The sequence below is a fragment of the Armigeres subalbatus genome, chromosome 2, assembly GCF_024139115.2.
Source record: "Armigeres subalbatus isolate Guangzhou_Male chromosome 2, GZ_Asu_2, whole genome shotgun sequence".
Classification (NCBI taxonomy): Eukaryota; Metazoa; Arthropoda; class Insecta; order Diptera; family Culicidae; genus Armigeres; species Armigeres subalbatus.
In genome coordinates this window covers 130,468,646-130,492,201 of record NC_085140.1, presented here as the reverse complement: position 1 = coordinate 130,492,201, position 23,556 = coordinate 130,468,646, and the positions used below count along the sequence as shown (strand labels likewise).

Here is a 23,556-nt window from a genome sequence, read left to right as displayed (position 1 = left end):
GTATTGGAAGAAGCTGCGCTACAACTTTGTATAACATTACATAACAGACACATTATCGGAAATCCACGGTAAAGATTTTTTGAAGTAATGAATGAAACTGAATGGTTTTTTCTTACTTTCCTATCTTGTGTAGATGTCGTTTATATATCACATACAGTCACAAAATATGATCGGACGAAGAAAAATAGTTTTCAGTAAGACAGATGTTGATTGAATCTTGCTCACAGGGAATGACGATTCAACTATTAAGACTCTTAGAACCTGTCTCAAGCAACCAGAAGTTCAGATTTTACTTAAATTTACTCTTAACCGAACTAATTGGTTCACTATGGTTCACATCAAGTTCCAAGCATCCTTAACAGAACTTTGAAGTTCACTTAAAGTTCCGGTACATACAAAAATTACTTAAAATGAGAGCTGATTAAGCCAAAATAGCCCTTCTTATCCGAACTTCTGGTTGCTTGGGGTGCTATACGATTACTTTCACCCACTTGCCCCATTGTATTCTACAGCTGGAAAACAGGCTCATATTTCTGTTCTCTATGCCACTGCGATTAATTAGATCTATTGCAAGGGTCATCCAAATAGAATATTTTTTTTTATATTTTCAACATCATCAATTTATTCTTCCGAATATTTTCCAGCAACAATGTCCAAAACCAGGGCATTGATTTCCTCATACCACGCCCGTTTCCATTTTTCCTTGGCTGATTTTTTTTCATCCTTACTCAATGCACTGTACTCGATGGAATTCAGGGCCAGCTGTTTCAGCAATCGCAAATCATGTCCTGCCGACGCTATTCCGGTGAACGCAAGGTAAAAGTCATGACTCAGTGGGGTTGCTCGCCAAAACGAAGGATCATCCGAGGACACCACCACGGGGTAGTTATCCGAAAATAGCAACGCCGCCGGATGATTCCGTTGATCGTCAATTAGTTTCAACACCTGGTTGGAGATGGGATTAATTTCGAGACAAATCTGACGGCGTTTGACCTCCTTGAGCACTTTCGGGTGCTTTAGAACAGCGAATCCGTGACCGATTCGTTTGCTGCCGAGCAGAACTGCATCGATCTGAAAGTGTTGAAAAAAAGTTATATGTTTTACGAAGTATAATTAAAATTATCCAAACATACCAAATTCTGATCTGTTTTCATTCCATACCAGTTGGTTTCACCAGCGTGGAAGTAAAAGTTGATGGAGTCCGGAAGCTTAAGTAGTGCGGGTGCAAATTCAAAAAGTGACCTCCCCGGATCTTCTTGACCCACCAAATCGAATCCTGCTAGAAAGTTTGGAAATGCTTCATGCAGACGAACGGCCGTGTCGAGAATTTCTTGAAACTTATCATCACTCGCATAGCGACCAGGTGCGTAGATAAATTTCACACCAATAAAACCCGAATGACTTGCCTTGAATCGTTCCGTCTCGTCGTAGTACATTTGAACAACGTCTTCAGCGCTGTAAATCTTTCCATCCAAGTCGTAAACATCCGGCAGCACTCCTCTGAATTCCAAGTACTGCACCTGGTCGTCATAAAACTGTTGCAGGGAATCGTGATAATACTGTCTCCATACTGGTTCAAAAGTAATTAACGGGTCTAAGCACCTGAATAGGTTTTGGAATTTGCTCCATACGTCATCCAAGCTTTTATAGGCATTCAGTGGATCTGCATTGTATAGACTGAACAATTCTTCCACCTTGGCATCATACACTTCATCAGTCATCCACTTTCGAATTTCCGATACCAGCGACCAATCATCTCCAGGTTTTTCCCGGGAAAATTTATAAGATGGACCGTCAGCTTTCCCAAATTCGCCTTTCTGCCACAAATTTTCCCGATAGGTTGCATTCACAATTAAATCGGTGCTACCCAATGCCGTGTCATGCGCATGTAGCACGCCCCCTTTCGGCAGCCTTCGAATGATTTTGAACAGCTTGGACTGCCCGAAGCGATCCAGCACTTCGAAGAAATGCCGTGCCGGTAGGAAATTGTAGCTGTCGTTAAAGCCTTCTCTTAGCTCCTCCAGCTTCAGCTGCATAACGAATTTGTTCACAAGCTGCTCGTTATCGTTCAGGGTCACATTGGCACCGAGAAAGAGGTGCTCCTCCGCCTGTAGGAAGCTCTTTCGTTGTCGTTTATACTCCTCATAGGTTGGCCTTCTGCTGCTGACTGCTTTGCTCTTTGTAACTGATACGTTGGGACTGATGAGATGTAGGGGTTCGGAAAGTTTTGCGAAATTTAATACACAAATGATGGCGATTATAAATTTCATCATGCTTCAGGTAGGATTTACTCGTTGGGAAGAAAATTCGATTAGATCTGTGCAATGAGAAAGCAAAATCAAGGTTATTGAAAGGCAATAAAATTATATGTATTCATTAAAGCAATTTTTATTTTATTGTTTATTATTTTATGACTAGTCGACCCGGCAGACGTTGTCCTGCGTAGTAGGCGATAATGCTCATGTGAAATTTTCATACGAATCCTAATTTTGGATTTTTACAATTTGCACAACCTTTCGCGTAATTTTCGCATGAGGAAATATCATATAAACCCGTCGGAAACTATAACGAACATATCTGCTGAAGGAATGAAGAAAATCCATCCAGCCGTTTTCGAGTTATGCGGATACGAACACAGACCATTTCATTTTTATTATATAGACTAGTTGACCCGGCAGACGTTGTCCTGCACAGTAGGCGAGAATGTGCGTTCCGAACTGCCCATGCAAAGTTCGCATAGGAATCACAATTTTAGTTATTCACGGTTTGCTCACCTTTATTCGTAATTTTCGCATTAGGAAATATCATATAAACCCGTCGGAAACTATAACGAATGTTTCTGCTGAAGAAATGAAAAAAATCCATCCAGCCGTTTTCGAGTTATGCGGATACGAACACAGACCATTTCATTTTTATATATAAGAAGAAGATATATATAGAAGAAGATAGAAGAAGATGATTTCATACGGGTCGTGGCTCGATTATGGTGATTCAAATTTTGACTTTTTTGCTTCCCAATGCTTAAACAATTGAATTTACCATTTCATTAATCCTCCCAAATTTTAAGTACATTTGGATAAAGTTTGATTGTGCACATGTCATTTGAAGTTTGTATGGAAATTATTGTGAAAATCGACCCTTATGTGAAAGGCCGTTGAGTGAGGTGGCCCATGAACTATTTTAATGTAATGAACACGTTGACTACATAGAATACTTCCTAAGCTGAAAGGCGCCAAACTTAAAAATTTTCACAGATCTCGGCTGTGCAAATCTCAGTTTAAGTTCGTTCACTGAAATATCGGCTAAATAGACGTATGATTACGGCGGGTCCTTTGAGTGCCGCAGTAAACAAATTGCTTTTTCAGCTGAGATATCAGCACTGCAGAATGTCACGAACCGATCGCACGGCTGTGCGAATCTCGGCAAAAGAATTAAAAAATGCCGAGCTGAACTAAGTGTGTTCTTTTACGTGTTTAATTGAATATCTCACTATTCAGTATTTCCTTAATAACTTTTCTTAAAAGCATCAAATCGTTTCGCAATAAAGACGACCTCTCGCGCTTAGTTTTACAGGGGCGTAACTGTATTGATCGATTTCTCTTAATCGATTTTATATTTTGTTAATAACTCAATTGTTTCAAAAGCTACAACCGTGATTATTGGTTCTGGTGCAAGATACAATCATCCTTTAGCACACCAAACCATTGAATCATCGACAAACTAGCGCAATTCGATACAATAATGAAAAAAAACATCGACGGAAAGAAATCGATATATACAGTTATGCCCCTATGAAACTAAGCGCGAGACCTGTTTTCTTGTGAAATTTCCTATGTTGTCAATGTACACACTTGCTCGGTTCGTGACATTCTGCAGTGCTGATAACTCAGCTGAAAAAGCAATTTGTTTACTGCGGCACTCAAAGGACCCGCCGTAATCATCCGTCTATTCAGCCGATATTTCAGCGAACGAACTTTAACTGAGATTTGCACAGCCGAGATCGGTCGAAAATTTTAAGCGTGTACCAATATATTTTAAGAGCACAATTGGAAGCGTTGGGGAACGGTTTGCTATAAAAGTTACAGTTTTCGTAGTAATTTTCATACAAACTTCAAGCTGCGCGTGCTCACTCAAATTCCTTTGTTTGTATTACGCCGATATTTATAGGCAAAACATACTTTTACATATTATATTATCTATATACATAAAAATGAATTTCTGTCTGTCTGAACCTTATAGACTCTGAAACTGCTGAACCGATCGGCGTGAAAATTTGTATGTAGAAGTTTTTGGGCCGGGGAAGGTTCTTAAAATGGTTCGAGACCCCTCCCCCTTTGGAAAGGGGGGGCTCCTATACAAATGAAACAGAAATTTCTGCATAACTCAAGAACTAATCATAGAATAAATCAATTTTAGGCGATGCAAAGTTCGTCGGGTCTGCTAGTCTATATACATAAGAATGCATTTCTGTCTGTCTGAACCTTATAGACTCAGAAACTACTGAACCGATCGGCGTGAAAATTTGTATGCAGAGGTTTTTGGGGCTGGGGAAGGATTTTAAGATGGTTCGATACCCCGCCCCTCTTTTGAAAGGTGGGCTTCCATACAAATGAAACACACGTTTCTTCATAACTCGAGAATTAATCAAGCAAATTGAACCAAATCTGGCATGTAGAGGTTTTGGAAGAAAAGATATGTTTCTCTGGTAGTTCGAAGCTCCGCCCCTTATGGAAAGGGGGGCTCCCACACCAATGAAACAGTAATTTCTGCATAATTCGAGAACTAATCAGAGAATAAATCAATTTTAGGCGAAACAAAGCTAGTAAACAATAAAGATGGATCCATGAAAAAATTAAAAATGATCCGTAAATAACATCTGAATGTTCCATAAAACGCTACCATAAATCCATAAAATAGTTCGAGAGATTCCATGAAGAATAATTTTATGATTCATATATGAGCTAAAAATTAGCCATTAATAAGAAAATATGTTCCTTTAATATTAGCATTAGCATTAGCATTAGCATTATTACGGTGTGATTCGTAGATTGGAAACTAGTGATACTCATGTTTTACTTTTGAGAACCTTATCTAGAATGCTATCAGAAATCAAGAAGGGGAGTGGTCCTGCTTTCAGTCTTAAACAAAAATAACAAAAGCATGAGGATTACTACTCCTGGCCACGCCCATCTTCACCGTAACTAGGGAGAGGAAGGAAGTGTTGATGTGGTACTTACTTAACGAGAGGCCACCGACTTAGCGACAAGGTATTCGTTGGGTCAGGATTTGCCTGTAGCTGGCAATGAAACCGTGGTAGATCTTACCCCGTAACACATCATGTAAAGGTGTCTACCCAGCGTTACGGGTTAGAAAATATGTTCCTTTAACATGATCAAGAAAAAACAATGCAATTCTTGCTTTTTTCCCATGAACGTATGACAAATGATCCATAAATCCATAAAAAAAACATATTTTGACCCATAAAACTTTAAATTTGCGCATTGATCAATTATTCTGGCCATTTGATCCATAACTAAATTTTAGCTTAGTTATTAAAAATTATAAATTATTCTTTATGTGTACTCCTGAGTTTTTTTTTTTTGATTTATGGTAGCGTTTTATGAAACAATCAGTTGTTATTTATGGATCGTTTTTCAGTTTTTGCTTTTCTCGTATACTAAGTATACGTAAAGGCTATAAGATTACTCCAAAACCAAACTTTTGATATAAGGCTAGGAGACCCATAGTGTTATATACCAATCGACTCATCTCGACGAATTGAGGTGATGTCTGTTTATGTGTATTTTTTTTCTCTTCCCAAGCAATGGAGGGGGAATCTATTCAACAGACATCCTGGGTTGTCCAGGAAGTGCGGGATTAGGGACCACCTCCAACAGCAAACGAGGGAGGCAGGACTACATCTCCGACCCGTTGAACCGTTTCCATTGCCGCCAAGCCCTTCGGTACAACTAGAAAGTAATGCTTCAAAGGGAGGCCAGTGCACAACGCACCCTCGAGGTTAGCTGCGTGTCCTTGCAGCATCGAACATCGTGACTCGCTTTTTTAGAAGAACACAATGGTATCGTGCCAGCGCATTGCCGGCTTTCCAGGTGGCCTTACCACGCCCTATGTCCTCGGAAGGTAGGAAGGGTCGACTTCGTACCTGCTTCCCTCTGCACGACTGGTATGAGGATGCCGCGTGCACCCCAAATTGACCTCTCTGCGATAGGGCCTATTCGCCAACACACAGAGGGACTTGCCGACGCGGTGCCTACGCCTGCCCGAGCCTTGACGAGGACCCCTTTCCGTCGTCGGGCTCGGAAACCACCCGGTTGACGATACCATGTTGTTCTTCGCGCGGCCGCTTGTTCGATAAAATGATCGAGTTCGACCACAGGGCATGACCACAGGTATGACCCATGAAGCCGACTCCGAACCCTTGGACCACCTCTTATTTGCGCCTGAACTAGCCATTCTTGAGTCCACGCGCCACCTTCTGTGTAGCTCCGAGACGATTTGGACGATAGCTTGAGCTTGATCGACTGCTCGTAGTTGCTACTCCATTATGACCAGATCAGTTGTTCTTGCACAGGGAACCAACAGATGTTTGCTTGGGACTAACACACATCTTCAATGTACAAGTACTGGTGATCTCATTTATCAAGTCATAGTGGCGCCTGCCACGTCAGAATGCAAGTCAATGTAATGTAGGGGGAGGAAATGATGATGCAATCACTCGCCCACTACAAGCCGTATATACCTCTGCACTTGCCACGAGTTCATGCGGAATTTGTTGGAATTTTTGGATTAGGTTCGAGAGGCAGAAGTCCGTCTTGGTTAACGAGCTGCCAATGTGATAGATAGGAGAAGGCAATTTATGAATTTCTTATTGGATGTAGGAAACGAGCTCTGTAGTTCATTTCCAATTCTAGCAGATTACTGTCAGAATACTGAAGTTGAAGGTATAGGAATAGTAATGGAAATGGTATGGAAGTCCATTTCCAGTTCTAGCGATTGCTAGAACATGAGAAATTTAGAGAAATATACAAAGTAGGATAATGGAACGGACCTGGGATTGAACCCACGACCTCCTGCGTATGAGGCAGAAGCAGTAGCCATATGACTACCAAGCCCGATCTCCGAGATGATTTGGACGATAGCCGATAAAATGGCGTTCCAGCCAACTTCATCTTTACACATCCTCCGAACTAGGTTGTCCGGGGTAGTGTCCAGACCACATGTGGCAAGCATGTGGTCACGCATTGCGCGAAAACGTGGGCACACGAACAACACGTGTTCCGCCGTTTCCTCTAAACCTGCGCACACACATAAGCAACATTGTGCCTTATGTCCCTCCAATCCGCAGCGTCGGCAGAGATTGCTTCTGTCAGGGTCTTTGCAGTCCCATTGCTTGTGCCCCGATTCCAGGCACTTGAAGCAAACTTCGGGTTGTTCGTATATGCTCACAGGGCACACCGACCATCCCACCTTGACGCTCCCTAACTTGACTACCTTGGAGGCGTCCGCTGCAGATAGCCTAACCAATGCTACCTGCGTCCCTGCCGGACCTTTCCGTAGCCGAACGGCTACGGTGGGCGTCTCCACTTCACACTTTCGCCGCAGTGCCGTGACGAGCTCTTCGACTTCGGTGATCTCGTCCAGGTCTTTAACCTTTAGATTCACCTCCGTCGTGACTGCCCTCACCTTGACCGTCTCGCCTAGGACTTCCTCCGCCAACTTCTTGTAGGCGGCGCCCTTTTGCGTGACGCCCCGCTTTAGCTCGAGGATCGTCTTGCCCATCCGGGTACGTCTTATTCGACGTACGTCGGCGCCGAGTTCACCGAGCTTGACGTCACTCCTCATCGCCTTCAAGACGTCCGAGTTCTTAGCCTCGTACGTCTTGATGATTAGGGCATCGCCCCTGGAGCGATTGTCGCCTATCCTAGACTTCTTGCTACCCTCACTCGCCTGGGCCTTCTTTTCGGCCATTGACGTCTTCGGTTTCCTCTTGTTCTTGATCAGGGTCCAGGAGGCGTCATCCTCCTCTATTTTCCTGGTCTGAGGCGGCTGAGAGCTCTCAGCCTGCCGTAACCCCTTACCACCGTCTTTCCTGGGTGGACGGACCTTTCCAGGTCCTTCCTCCCTCGGTTTTGGAGGTACCTGGCCGGGGTTCAGCTTCCCAGCCCCACTACCCTTGTTCGGGGTAGTAACCCTCCGCGTTTTGGAGCGGCCCCCAGGGAGCTCATCCCCTGGAGACTGTCTCCCCCGTTTTGTGTCTGCTCCGTTGGAGCAGTCACTCTCGACGTGCCCGTGAATACTTGAGCCTTAGTCTGGGTAGACTTAGGCACCACCGTCTTCGCTGGCACGCCCTCGGTCGATTCGACCTTGCCCGAGTCCGCGAATCCTTGGGTCTCAGTCTGGGTAGACCTCGACTTCACGGATTTCACGGGTTTACACTTGGCCGTCCCGACCGCCCTCTCCAGCTTGGCGTCCAACATCGACTTTTGAAGTTTCAGCAAGCTCCTCTTGAGGTCCTTACTGATATTATGCTTCGATGACGCAAAGTCGATGATGGCGTCCAGCTGTTCCGTCGCCACCTCGAAGGCCGAAAGCCCATCGCCTTTGCGGTTCATCGCCTCTACAAGCCGTGGGTCGTCTATAACCTCTCCCGGCCAAGCCGTGGAGAAGGTTAAGTGACCCACGCTGGCGCTGTGCACTATTGCCTCTGGCCTCCTAGGCGGAGACCTGAACAACCCACCTCTTGCGAAGGGGTTGTCGCCTACCCAAGCAGCACAATTTGTTTCACTACTGAACATTTCACTGTGTTGCAACTATTTGGAAAGAAACAATCTTTGCGTATGTGCCATCAAATGAACCGTTGTCAGAAAAAGTGGTACATAAACCATTTTTGTCAATTTTGAGTTTTTTACACCAACGGCTTCTAATCGCAAAGATTTAGTAAGGGAAAGAAGAAATAGTGAATTTTGACAATTAAATTTGGAGATATGCACATTTTAATTTCTGGTATATATCACAATGGCCATTTCGTTGCCAGAAAAAGTGGTACATGTACAGTTCTACCCACTAAAATCAACTTATTGAAAAGAAAATTTGACAACATGGATGTTTCCGCTACAGATTTTAACCCTATTTCGTTTACTGCCGTTTAAAATAATTTTAAAAATGTACATGTACCACTTTTACTGGCAACGATTTTCGGTTTCTGTTGCATTTTGTTCCCATTAATAGTGGTACATGTGCATTTTGTTCCAACAAACTTGAAATTTGTCAAGAAACATCGCATATTTCTCATTACTACCTTTAGGCACATCAGTCATAACATGTTGGTACACTTGAGATGCAGAAAATTGCTAATTTGAATTTATTATTCAAAGTTTTTGGAAAAATGCGTCTCCTGTAAAATTTACTCAATGTGACATGTACCACTTTCGCTGGCACCGGTTCAAATATAACTCACTTGCAATCTAAAAAGCGCAAGGGGTGGATCCTACGGAAACATCCTTCGATTGCAGTAAAATTGCAATATTGTTGCAAAATACTACAGTGGAAAAAAAATATAATAAAAAACGAGCAATGGGTAATGTTTTCAACATAACCGCGAGTAGACGTAGGACTTGTATGAACGTAACGTATTTACATTTAACTTCTAACTTTTGGATCAGAGTTTGATTATAGGTATTGATATTGGAAACGACAACTTCCATGCTGTGTAGAATTATTAGCAATTTGTTTATTCAAAACTTCTGGAAATAAAACTCATAATCAAATACATAATTAGAATTTTTTGTTTCTAACTATTAAGCCCTTATTTACTCAAGCAAATGTAGGGCATCTATAGATTTCTTATTGATGATGTTTAAAAAATTTATTTACAAAACATCCAGACTTGGGCAAAATGTGCTATTTTAGGGGAACTGTCCCGTTTTCCAAACAAAGAAATACAGCACCAATTTCGTTGCTTCTTTTTGCTAACATGCGTGCTTACTGCTGAAAAATCACAACAATAAGAAACAAGTCAAGGAGCAGTAACCCTACTAAAATAGAGGAGGTACTGCTAATACGTCAACGAAAAATTATTTAATGTTTTGATCCCAAACTCCGAGTCTACGTCAAGTTTAATAATACAATTTCTCAGAAAATGAAAAACAAAAAATAAGATAAAGTTTATTTAAATATTCTTCTGTAAATTATTTTTTACGGACTTTCTTTACATGTAACATGTAAGACAGCGAATTTTTCAAATCTAAAATGGATATTAACACTATTGCTGATTGTGCATCTTTAATTGCTAATGCCTTTTGCAAATAAATGAAAGTAATTATTTTAATCGAATTTTTATTTTCATCAGCGTACTTATTTTTTTCTAGGGAATCAGAACTGTTATAGTATAACCATGTTTCAATGTACGTGTGGTTCAGTACCAAGCACAACTTAACATATGGTCAGTCATATGACATGACTCATACCCATCCCGGGATCATATGGATTATGAAACCCATCACCTGGATGAGCAGACCAAATCTCTCTAATTTTATTCTTCCTCATCCACCACCGCTGCCCTCGCTGCCACAGCCATCACCGGCCTGTAGCCGTGAACCCCGAGAGATGCGATGGGCGATTGCATCCATCGCAACCGACACCACTGCATCCGACCATCATCAAGCACAGAATGACAAAAAAATGCGCCCACTTCTTTTATGCATATTCGCAGACCCACCCACCGGCAGTTCTACCGCTGGTGACTGTATGCTGTCGCTGTGTAGGTAAACACAGCGAACGAACAAACGAACGAACGAAACGAAAAATGCGGGAACAAAAAGCACGTCAGTACGCGCTGCTGTCACAAATTGTAATGACTCGCACACGGCAGGCACTGCTTCTTTTTTACACAAAGAAAATCTTTCGGTAGACCTGAACATACCGTGACATACCGCATTCTGATGTCCGTGTTAGGAATGCACGGGATTGGTTACATATGAAATTTTGACTGGCTTTGACAAGAATTGAAATTCTCAGTAGCTAATCGTTAATAAGTTTCAATAAAATAGGCAAAATGGTGGAGAGTGTCCAGGTCGATTGATATATAATTCTAAAAATTCATCGAAAGATAAAGGCGATAGAAACGTTCAAAATCTTCCTTTCCAGCGTGACGCTCTCGATTTCCAAAAATCTAAATGACACCCAGTATAGTAAAGAAAGACGTAAGTCCTACGTCAAAATATAAAACTGGATTCGAATTATGGATCTTGTGATTGAAAGTCCTTCACTCTACCACAGCACCATTCAACACTTCAAAGGTACTGCATGTTGACTCACCATAAAAACCATACGATTATAAAGTTTTGTACTCGGGTTTTCTGTTACTTGATTGCACCCTTTATAGGAAAAAAATGTAAGACGAGTTTATACAATCCCATTGAATTCCACCACTTAATTGTATCTTGACAGATACGTATTTCGACCTCAACAGTAAGGCCGTCTTCAGTGTCTCGTACTTGACTCGACTTAAGTCCTCTCACTCTAGCTTATGTCAGAAGAACAACAGTGCCCAGGCTGCACTGCCAGCTAAGTACAAAACCCTTAGCTGGCGGTCGATTGTCATCGGAAGCCCCCTGGAAGCTTGAGATTGGAACTTGTGAGGACCAGAGCTATGTAGGTCGCTCCTTCCCAGATGTCAACTCACCATTTCGCAGCCCTGTTTGTGTGTATGTATGTAGGTATGTGTGTATGTGTGTATGTGTACAAAATTTTGTAGACACACTTTTTGGAACTTAGCGTTGGCCGAACTACAAAAAGTTCCATTCGATTGCAAATCCTGCCCCATTGTTTGCTATTGAAAATTGGCCAGATTGGACAATGGGATCAAAAGTTATGGCCAAAATACTATTTTTATACGCAAAATACGCTAAAAAGCACTCACCCATATTTTTTGTATGTTTTTTTGCACTAAAAAAGGACCAACACCGCTAGGTGGATTGATCAAGGCTTTTTATGTATTGTTTTTGCACATTTAACAGTGCAAAGTAAGGGCTGCCGATATTTGTATACCAAAGGAAACTAGACGACCAACCTTACTACTAGCGCAAAAAATTACCTTAATTTCGTCGATTTGAAAATAAAATACAATTTTGCAAATTTGGCACTTTTCTTCATCTCAGTTTTGTTGTTTGGCTGTTGGCACCATTGAAAGTCCTTCTTATTTTAACAGCTATGAGTCTCTAAAAACACTAACATATCCACCTTGCAGTGATGATGCCTTTGAATACCAAATTTTCAAAACGACTTATCTGCTTTTGTAAACAAAGATTCAAACATCGATTTGTCGAATCTGATTGCACTCCCACGCAAACCAACACCATCAATACGTAGATGAAGGCTTCTGCTACCTGTTGATTGTGTTGGTTTGCGTGAGAGTGCTATCAGATTCGACAAATTGACGTTAGATTCCTTGTTGACAAAAGCAGATAAGTCGTTGAAAATATTGTTTTGCTTTCTCGTGCATTATGGAAGTTAGTTCTTCATTTACACTTGGTCAAATACATATTCGACCATATGACATATTCGACTAAATGACATTTTTGGCCGAATTGCCCTTTCTACCGAATGACAAACTGACCTTTTCAGAACAAATGACCATTTCGCCGTATATCTTTGTCGGTCATATGTCGCCTTTTAAGCCAAACGGCTAATTCGGCCAAATGGCCATTCATTTCTCACTTCTAACTTTTCTTAGTGAGAAGCTAGAAGTGAGAAATCAGGAGTGAGAAGTGTTTGGCTAAATGACATTTTCGGCCAAATGCCTTTCAGCCAGATATGTTTCGGCCATAGGTAATGGTTATTCTTAGTTTTTTTTTCGGTCGAACGGTATTTTCCGTACTTTTATCTCATTTGGCCGGGTTCCTTCCAAATCGCATCAAGCGCCACCAAAATGTTTAACATTTTTTCCCAAGCTTTAAATAGATTAAATTGACCACAAATCAAATCGGATATCTTTCAACCTCAAAACTGAGGCTTAAAGAAAATGTACGTATGAATTTAAATGATTTCTGTTTCCTTTTGCGAACAAAATATCGCAACTCTATCAAAAAGCCACTTGGTGCGGTTTGGCAGAACCCCGACCATTTATGCTTCTATTAACCAGGAACAAACAAGAAGTCACGGGCCCTGTCGCTGTGAAATAAGTTTGGCGGAACAATAACAGCGGAATACGGAGTCATGGCAACAGCCTGCTCGTCCATGTCAGGAAATTTCGTCCCACCGATGCTTCTTTTTGCCAGAGCTCGGATGAAAGAAGAGAAATTTGTTTCAAGGTAACAAAAGCGAATGGATGATGGCTTTGACTTCATCAGATATTCCGAATACTCCCTAGAACGCACACCACCAACAGAATCTTCTGAGCGTTGTAATTGTAATTTTTGCAATCCCGATTTTGTTGTTGAATTCTTATATCTCCCTTAGATAATAATCAATATCATTACGCAAAAAGGTCATCGGCAGTATGCCAACCATAATACAGTAGTGTATCACGCACTGTATGGATATTATTTCATAGGAATATCTAAGACACAGCTTGACGTCATTTACGGAAAATCTCTGACCCTGATTTGTACCTGGTTCGCTAGATATGAAAAAAAAATTAACACATTCAGATTTATACAAAGTTTACTTTAGATATGTGGAGCTGATTGATAAGTTGTATATCTCGATGAAGCGAAACTACGATCCCAACAGAGGTCCCACATCTCTATAAGCGCATCTTCTATCTGTGCAATACTGCACGTGTTTGGCCTATTTTATAAAACTATTGAACGAAGAGCAATTCAAATCCGCGATGAAGAAATTCTTCGGTTTGCCAAGGAAATGAGACATTTAAAATCTTGTTTTTTCCTTGATAAAGCAAGTTTCGACAATCGTGATATTTTACGCCGGAAAGGTATCCCTTTTGTGTTTTCCGGACATGACTGGAATGATAGATAGCTTTTATACTCAAGGAACATTTACTAGGGAAAAATTCTTTCAATGTTGCAAAAGCTTTGCAATGCACAATAAACATGTTCAGCGCTACCCTGCGTTTCATTTCATATGGATTATAGGCGGAGCAATAATCCACTGTGATCCAAACTCGATGGGTATAATACCAGTATTTCTCCCAGCGTATTGCCCTTTCTTTAACCCTATAGAAATTGTTTTTGGACTGATGAAGAAAGACCTCATAAGAAACAGAGCAGAGCACACTTCAGCCCTTTTTGAAGTGTGCCAAACAGTTAATAGATTTAAAACCTACCCATGTACGAAGCTTTTTGAACATTCAGGGTACTTTGCTGGAGGAACTTTTCTTCCGGAAAAGGGACTTTACCAAGATATAAAAAATATGGGTTTCATTATCGAAAATTAAAAACTTATGTCCGATACATAAAAAGTGATAAAATACAGAGCATTATTTCATTCCTGCCTTTTTATTGATGATCCACATCCGTACAATTTACAATCTTCGCTGAAAGTTGTTGACTAATCTCAGGTTCCTTTGGCTGAATTACAGATGACATTTCTGAAAATATATTCGCATCACTCTCTGTACGCAACTCTAACACCTCCAGTCTACTCATTAGGGAAGATCCATTAATTACGTAAAGCAAAAATTGGGCATTTCCAAACCCCCCTCCCCCCTATGTCACACTTTTTATATCAAACATCTGAAAATTTTGTATGGATAGTCACACTTTCCCCAACACTCCCTCCCTCCTCTAAGCGTTACGTAATTTGAGGACGCTCCCTTACCCCTTCGGAGTACAGTAATAGCAAGGTCAAGATCTTTCTTAATGGCACCGATATCTCTTGATCATCCCCCATTAACTGTTTGAGCTACTACAGCTCTTCTATGCACTGACGGTAACCTAGCCGCTTCCGACACAGGCGGTGCCTTAGATGCTTTCAGCTGATCTTCTTCATGTACTGGCGATGAATTGATGAAATTTGCCCACAGCAACCTTGAACTGTGGTGCTCCTCGATATCTGGATACTTATCCCGAAGCTTGTTTGCCAAAGTTAGTTAATCAAAAGCACTGTTTGCGCCAGGTTGGTCTGAGTTTTGTGGCACAATCAGTTTTCTTTGCAGCTGGATGCTATGCATTATTTTCGACGTTCGACGAATAGACATACACACAAATTCCACTGATGGTAGCATCGAATCCTCTTCGTGAGAAGCTCTTATTTTCAAACAGTTTTGCGGTTGATTCCCACCAGAATGCTGCCGAAGAAGAATCGTGTTCCAATAGTCAACGATTCTAGTGCTTCTACCATTTCAACCGCACAAGCGATTGGAAGCATCAGATGCGTCGGTTCAAGCTTAATCGTCACTAAGTCCCCTTGGATTCCACCGATAGCCGGAAGAATCTGCTCCGCTCTACACCTAGGAGCGTGTGGACTTGAATGATATAAGATATAAAATAACTGGCAACAATATCAAAAAATTTGCACCAAAATACCATTTAAATATCAATATAGTCATTTACGACGCAGTCATTTACGACGCAGTCGTGGTGCCGCAAGATACCCAGTAGAACATACAATGCTATAGGTGGAATCAGGGACAGCAAACCCGCCTCTTTTGGGAGACGAAATACCGCCTGGTGGAAGCGATGTGCGAGGAGATGGAGCAGCTGTGCCTAAACTCAAGAAACGCGCCAGATATAGTAGAAGCTCAATACTTTTCGACAGTCTTCACAGAAACATGAACCGCGTTTAACAGGTGTAGTTTTCCCGTGTGCATGTTCGTACTCAAACATCCATACTAGATTTAAACCGAGTTCATCATAAATTGAACCAGAATCGCACACAGTTTGAACACGAGTGTGCGCCCATGTTGAAACACACGGGTTTGAACATGGAAGTTTAAACATCAGTTTTCACACAGCATGCTGTTCATCTGTTTATATTGGTCAAGTGGTTTCTCTTCTTCAGTGGCGGTGATGGCTTAGTGGTAACTCGTTTGGCGTTCACTCAGGGCACTAGTGTTTGAATCCTCGTCTTTGGATTTTTTTTAGAAATGGCACATGAATAGTTTCAGTTTTATAAAAGGCACTTTTCAGCCCTTGTCGGGTGGTGGAATAGCTGAATAAGATACTTTACCGCCTACCCACAGTATGCGGTTGGTCCGATATTTCAATATCACAACCATTTTTTTTATTCAACATTTTGCAAAAAATCTTCGAATACTATTCATAATATTCATAACAACTGAATATTATGTGCATTTGCCCGGTAAGACAACCGGTAACCTCAATGTAATGATTCGTTAAAGTATCCGTGCGTTTATGTTCTAAACGAGGTAAAATACACAAGTCTCTGTTTGTCTGTCTAAAATGTAGCCCCTAATTATTATATATCCGTTACATATGCATTTTGTTGGGATTTGCATATCTATATACATAAAAATGAATTTCTGTCTATCTGAACCTTATAGACCTCGAAAGAAGGACGAGCTCGGTGGTCTAGTGGCTACCGCTTCTGTCTTATAAGCAGGAGGTCGTGGGTTCAATTCCAGGCTCGTCCCGTTTCCTATACTTTGTATTTCTATCTTAGTTCTTTCCGTGTTTCACGTTCTACCAAAACGATTCCTACTGTTATAACCTTCCACACAATCCCAAAACCTCCCGTGGCACCTATGAGAGGTCGTTGAGTTCTCTGCATCTTTCTTAAGTAGGTGTCCAACAAACCATCCTTCCCCTTCCTCAGCATTCGCAAGGACGTGGCCAGGACAGATCTCGACTATTGGAAAGTGCATTGCTCCCATCTAAGAGATATCGATTAGTCCCAAATCAATATCTGTGGTAACGGATGAAAGTGATGCAACTCTCATACAATAGTCTTGGCTTGTACCACCTACGAATTTGTGCGAAATGCTCAATGCTAATGCTAATGCTAATCTGAACCTTATAGACTCCGAAAGTATTGAACCGATCGGCGTGAAAATTTGTATGCAGAGGGTTTTGGGGCCGGGGAATGTTCCCAAATGGTTCGAGACATCTCCCTTCTTTGGAAAGTGGGGATCCTATGAAATAGAAGATGAAATAGAAATTTGCGCATAATTTAAGAACTAATAAGAGAATAAATCAATTTAAGGCAAAACGAAGTTTGTTGGGTCTGCTAGTCGTGAATAAAATATAGATGTTGATTCCAAAAAGTTTAGTGGGGGAGGATGAAGAACTGGTTGTTAACTAAAATTTCTAATTGATAGAAATTTAAAAAGTTAGTAGGGGGTCTGTCTCATATTGCTATGTATAAAAAATACGCCGATGACATTATACAATACAAATAAAATTTACAAACGATGAGCTCCAGAGATCAGAAATGAGCCCACAAGTCCTTAAACATAAAAGTCCTATAAACTACATGGCTCTCATAAAAAATAAAATCTTCAGTTATTACAATCTAAAAAATCAAAACTGGAATTAAAGCCCCGATGATCATAAGGTTCTTCAAAAAGGTCGAAACCTCTCTCTCCCTGGCATAAAGAAATCTCTATGCAATCCAAAACTTCGCTTCAGATTCTCGGTATGTATATCAAGTACCACCGTGAAGTAAGTAGAACAAATTATCTCCTTACAAACGTCTCAGAAAAATCTTATCCCAAAATTTTAGAAATATGAACTAATCAGTTTTTTGGTGATTGCAGAATCCCGAAATCCTAAGAAGAATTGCTTTCAGAACCTCGAAAATGGAACAAAAAGCTCCGCTCAGAGCAGATTCAGATTCGAACCTAAGACGTCGTGAGTGGAAGGCCTGAATCAAGACCTCACCTCTATAAACGCTTCGTTATGCTAGTGCAAAAAATGTGCACAACATGTGTCAATTACCTTCATCATACCTTATCATACCTTCATTGAAGTTTGGTTAAGGGTACTCCTGATGGAATCCAAGTTCCAAATTGCTCGCGATTTCGGGGGCACATCACTCGATTCAAAGGCGGCGCACAACTGTCATTTGTGTTGATTTAGCTTTGCTGCGTCGCAGCATGCGTGAAATAATAAAAATGACAGTTGTGCGTTGCTTCCGTATCGAGTGGTGTGCCCCCGAAAACGCGAGCACTTTCAATCTTGGATTCCGTCAGGAGTGACCTTAAATCCTCTTATTCGAAATATGAATAACAAGACTGGGAAACGTGAAGAATCAACAATAGTTTTCCTAGCAACCCGTTCATTTACCAAAGCGAAGCATTCTCGTGTTCAAGCGCATATGTTTGAACCCAAGTTTGAACTCGGTGTTTGAACATTGTACATTGCGCCTGGGTGTATCGGAGTTCAGGCTCGTGTTCAGATGGCTATGTGCAAGTTCGAACATAGCAAGCAATGTTTGAATGGGTGCACAAACTTAGGTGAACATCTCACACATGTTGCACCTTGAAGACTGTCTTTGGGCAAATGTTTCTTTCGGCTGTATGTTGCTTTCTGTCAAATGATTTTTTACGACCAAATCATTTTCGAACTAATAACCGTTTCGGACAAACGTACGATTCGAACAAATGGCTTTCTGCCGAATAACTTTCGGCCAAACGACGGGGAGGGACAAATGGGCGGAGACCACAAGGCCGAAAGGTGGATATAATTATTCGGTGACACATAAAACTCAAAACAGACAAATCAGTCATTTACGACGCAGTCGTGGTACCGCAAGATACCCAGTAGAACATACAATGCTATAGGTAGAATCAGTAACAGCAAACCCGCCTCTTTTGGGAGAAGAAACACCGCCTGGTGGAAGCGAAGTGCGAGAAGATGGAGCAGCTGTGCCGAACTCAAGAAACGCGCCAGATCTAGTAGAAGCTCAATGCTTTTCGAAAATGTTTCAAGCCGCAAGCCTAGATATTCAGGGATAAGGATAAAACATTTTGTTGGACCAACGTGTGGTGATGATTGATATCATGTGCCATCAGTTTGTTCTTATCCATAGTATATGTTGACATTTAAATGATATTTCGGTACAAATTTTTGATATTGTCGTCTGATCTTTTATCAATAACAATCAAGCTCATATCATGTTTTCTTATTCTGTTCATGGCTTCTGCCCGGGATGCCTTCCAATAACTAAAGAACAAAGAAACAGTTAAACTTTGGATGGTATCGGAGTTGAATTCATCAATATGGGCCCGGAAAAGGTGGCCACTTGTCTGCACAGGCTGATAGTCAGAATCTTGAAAATAGGTAAGCTACCAGAGAAATGAAAGGGTCATATGCAACATTCACAAGAAAAACGATCAGCAGGAGTGTGAGAATTTCCGAGCAATCACCATCCTAAATGATGTCTGCAAAGTAATATTCCAGATTATCTTCCGTCGCATGTCACCAAATCTTTATTGTACGACAAATCCTTTAAAAATCCCGTGAATATCAGGTCTCAACTCACCATCAGTTGATCCATTTTAAAGCGGCATATGACATTATAGACCGCGTAGAGCTTCGAAAACCCAACCTTCCCTGGAAAACTTACAAGACTGGAAAAAGCAAAAAGGGTTGTTTGAAGATTTTGGGTTCAAAAGCTCACTCCGGTCCATCAAATCCCGCAGAAAACTACGACGAGGAGATATTTTTGTTTGCCTGCGGTTCAATATTTCCCCATAAGCTACTATGTGCAGAGCCAGGAAGACGATTTTAATAGATTCATCCAATTTGTTTGCTTTGCGTTTATTATACTGGAATGCGTCAAAGACAAAGTACATGTGGTGGATGAAACTTAACGCGAAAGTTCCCACTTTGGGAGCAGTATCACGGCAGACGGGGATACCTTCGAGCTGGTGGATCGTTGCTGACAGCTAACGAAAGTGTGCAAAAGAACGATGTGTGACAGCAAAGGATGTCCTTTCGCGAGCTTGCATAACTCCACAGAGAACATAGTATTCAGAAGGTGACTAAAGTAGGAAGGATACGATGGGTAGGGCTTGTTGAAGAATCAACCCTGCAAAGATGGTGTTTGCTTCAGATCCGTGGACAAGGTGGACGGACCAAGAGATGTGGTTGCCAACCGAGTATTGTGACGTTGAACTGTTGATTTAATGATATCTTCTTAGATGTATGCTAATAAAATAAAATGATAAACGACAGATAATATACCATAGAAGTCAACCTGTCAGCCAAAATTTTTACATCGCTTGCTACATATACATAAATACAGCGAGAAATACAGTAAGATCCCGAGTTTTTCACCACCATGGCGAATTTTGGGGTGATAAAACAGGGTATGTGACAAAATCGGGAAAAAAATATTACCAATTTTTTAATTCATTTCACAAATATGAATCATTGTATGACTTAGAAATGCAAAATGCGTGAACGTTACCCGTTATTTCTTGTCGAATTTTGCGGTGTTGTTCTTTGCGGTATTATTATCGGAAATAAATAGAACGAAATTTAAAAAAAAAATTGGGGTGACAAAATCGGGTCAACACTGTATTATGTAAGACACTAGCCAAAACAATCCAACTCTTGCTGATAATGGCTGCCGCGTTCAAAATAAACCTGGAAACTGCGTGGAGCATTCAAATCGAATGATTAATGTGGGTGCCCGACAGGCACGAATCGTGATGGGCGACGACACACAGCACTTATCATTCGCGCATTCGTCAAGATTAACAAGAATCATATATGGTTTCGAGTATGATTTGTTGTCTGTCGGCGGAACAATGGGTTGTTGATTTGGCTAAGCGGCACATGTTGCGCCGATGGGTTTATGTTTGTTTTCGCTGCTTGTTTTTTTTTTTTTTTTGAAAAAATATGCGTGGTTTCCACCCTACGCATTGGCTTACCGTCGACAATGGGATTTCATGACTTATCAGTGATTGACAATATGTATTCCTTGGAAAAACTACTTGGTTATTTGAAACGGTTCAATGCAAGAAATTCCGAGTCAATTTCCGGTCAGGAAACCCACCTATCTTAGTCTATAGAGGCCATTATTTTTATCTTGTAAGCAGAAGGTACCGTACTTAATCCGTGTTCTGAAGGCAAATTTTGAAATTGATAAACTTTGTTCACCGTCAACCAGTAATTGTGAAATTTTAAGAGTCAGTTTAGTTTTAATTCTTGTTTAGATTCCACTTCGAGTGGTTCCGAAATTATTCCTCGTATGAACTTTATTCGTGGAAAATTATAAAAAAGAGCTATTGAAATATTTTGTTCTGAACGGAAAGGTGCACTCCTGCGGAATTTCGGAAGCATCACGCGGGGTTCCGAAAGTGGTCGTTGAGGTCTTTCATCATTCACAAATTCATCAGAACATAATTTGTGACAAAACATGAAGATAAAGCGTTGTGATGTAGCCGTCGCATGATAAGTTTTGATTTACAAGCAAAAATGTATCATCTACTAGGTTTCTACGAGGCACCCTGTAAGGATCCTGGAGTTATCAATAAAGTATATCGTCCTTTACAGACTCAACAGATGATTATTTGTCGGAAACCCTGGAAATTAAGATGGTTACTCCGTGAAGTTCCGAGAAACGCCAATGATGTATATTGACCTTCACAGAGTATATTCATCTTAAAAAGTTTAGAAGTACTCCAGAAGTATAACACCAATATAAACGTTTTTACTGTATGTGCCAAATCACTGGTATCCCAAGGGAATCTGGAAGGATTCCGGAATAATACATTTGGAAAATGAATATTTTAAATTTTTGCATTGATTGGTAAAAGCAAACCGAGGGATATTTTTTTCAGTATCAAAATTTGCCCTCCGGATTATTTTAGTCGAATGGATAATAAACAAAATAAATACAAATGAGTGTCATTGTGAGATTAAATTAGTTTATTTATTTTATCTTATCAGTTATCTTCTCTATGCCTGTTTTTAAAAAGTCGTTATCTCAAATGCGTGTACATCGCCTCTATTTTAAATTCTTAAATAGAAAATTCCGTGTATTTTATAAGTCAAGATTTAAAATGTTTAAAAAAGTATTCAAACCATTTTTGCATATGATTTCAATCACTAATTGCAATAAATAATCAATTCTCCTGACAACAGCAACACTTAAATAATGGACCGCTCAATCAAATGTTATCATTATCTCAATATTTTTCACTTCTCTGCTTGGTAACTCAACACCGTTGTAGTTTGAAGATTGCGTAAGAATAGATCAAATATTGATAATAATAATAAACAAATCGGAAATTAATTCCATGTGTGTAAATACCGATTTTTGCAGCCTATTAGGTACATGTCCTACACACATCTTAGAAAGCTTACTCTCTCAATGGTGTTTACTCTTTTCTCTTTCTCGGCCCTTTAACCAGTAAGTCGTTCGTTCTAATATTTACAAATATAAATATTACTACGAGATTCTCGTCTATTGAAGAATGCATCCCCGTGCAACACATTTTTTATCGACGATAAGTTTGACTCATATTGCAAAAATCGATACCGTGATTGAAACTCTAAAGCCTATACTGCCACTAATCGCAAATCGAGCACATCTGTATATGGGATTCATATACATATGTGCTTGACTTGCGGTTAGCGGAAGTATATCGCCTCATCAAAAAAATTCGTCAGATTCATTGCCAAGAGGTAAAGTATGACAAGGGTCCAACACACAACTACTCAAAGATATAACGGTGGGCAGGCCCATCGTTGAAAAATTGGAGACTTTTACTGATCATATTCGAGGAGGTGATCGCCAAGGCAAACATCTCAAAATTAGAATAATAAATATAAAAAAATCCAAGGCAAGCAACATCAAGCTAAAACTGCAATAAACCTTTTAAAAACCAGAGGAGCCAAAGTTTTAGCCCATCAGCAATGTTCGGCTTCGACGACACTCTAGCTGCACAAAAATAAATGCAACAATACCCATAAAAGATACGACAAACTGATCCAGCTGACCAGCTAAAGAACTGCTGCGAGAGCTTTGAGACACTTTTGTGACAGACAGGCTTCGAAGACCAGTGTTGTAAAATGGCATTTGTCGAACTTACCGAGAACTGTTTTGAGAAGCTAGATATTAACTAATGGGGGGAGTGGCGCTAGGCTGAAAGTCGTTCGACCGAAAGCCAAAAGAGTGAAAGCTGTTTGGTGGTATAAGCCGCTTGGCCGACTAAGAATATGAGCACGATTGACAGCCCGCAGTTGCTACTGCTGATGATTGGGACTAACAGCATCTTCAATGTGTAAGAACTGGTGACCAAAAAATAAGCAATACCAGCGCCAGCCGTGTGCGAATGCAAGTCAATTAATGAATGGGTAGGACATCACCGAGAAATCACTGGGATATTGAATACATGGGGGTAGGGTCTGTTTGGTAGATGGTATGGCAGGTGTAGCATTTAGATTGATCAAGAATAAACAAAAACACAATCCAACGCGCACTAAATAAATGACTTACTGATCGAAAAAATAACTAAATATTTCGATGATCGCGCGATCGTTCTGCGTGGTCAACAAAGCACGACAGGACGAGCACTCGATAAAATCTGAACTGAGGAAAATGTTACTTACAGCGTTGAGTTGAATGTCTTCACTTACTATAAGATGCTTCAGTAGCGTGATT

The 23,556-nt window shown here is 40.7% G+C and overlaps 1 protein-coding gene across 1 annotated transcript in view; it reads right to left on the bottom strand.

Moving 5' to 3' along the window:
- Window positions 1-592: 592 nt before the first annotated feature.
- LOC134215110 (adenosine deaminase 2-like) overlaps window positions 593-23,556 on the bottom strand; it is a 35,046-nt gene continuing 12,082 nt past the window's right edge. The window contains exons 2-3 of the mRNA XM_062694362.1: window positions 1,134-2,317; window positions 593-1,071 (exon numbers count right to left, since the gene is read on the bottom strand). Of these exons, the coding sequence (XP_062550346.1) occupies window positions 622-1,071; window positions 1,134-2,273 (1,590 nt within the window). The 5' untranslated portion in view covers window positions 2,274-2,317 and the 3' untranslated portion in view covers window positions 593-621. The remainder of the gene's footprint in view (window positions 1,072-1,133; window positions 2,318-23,556) is intronic.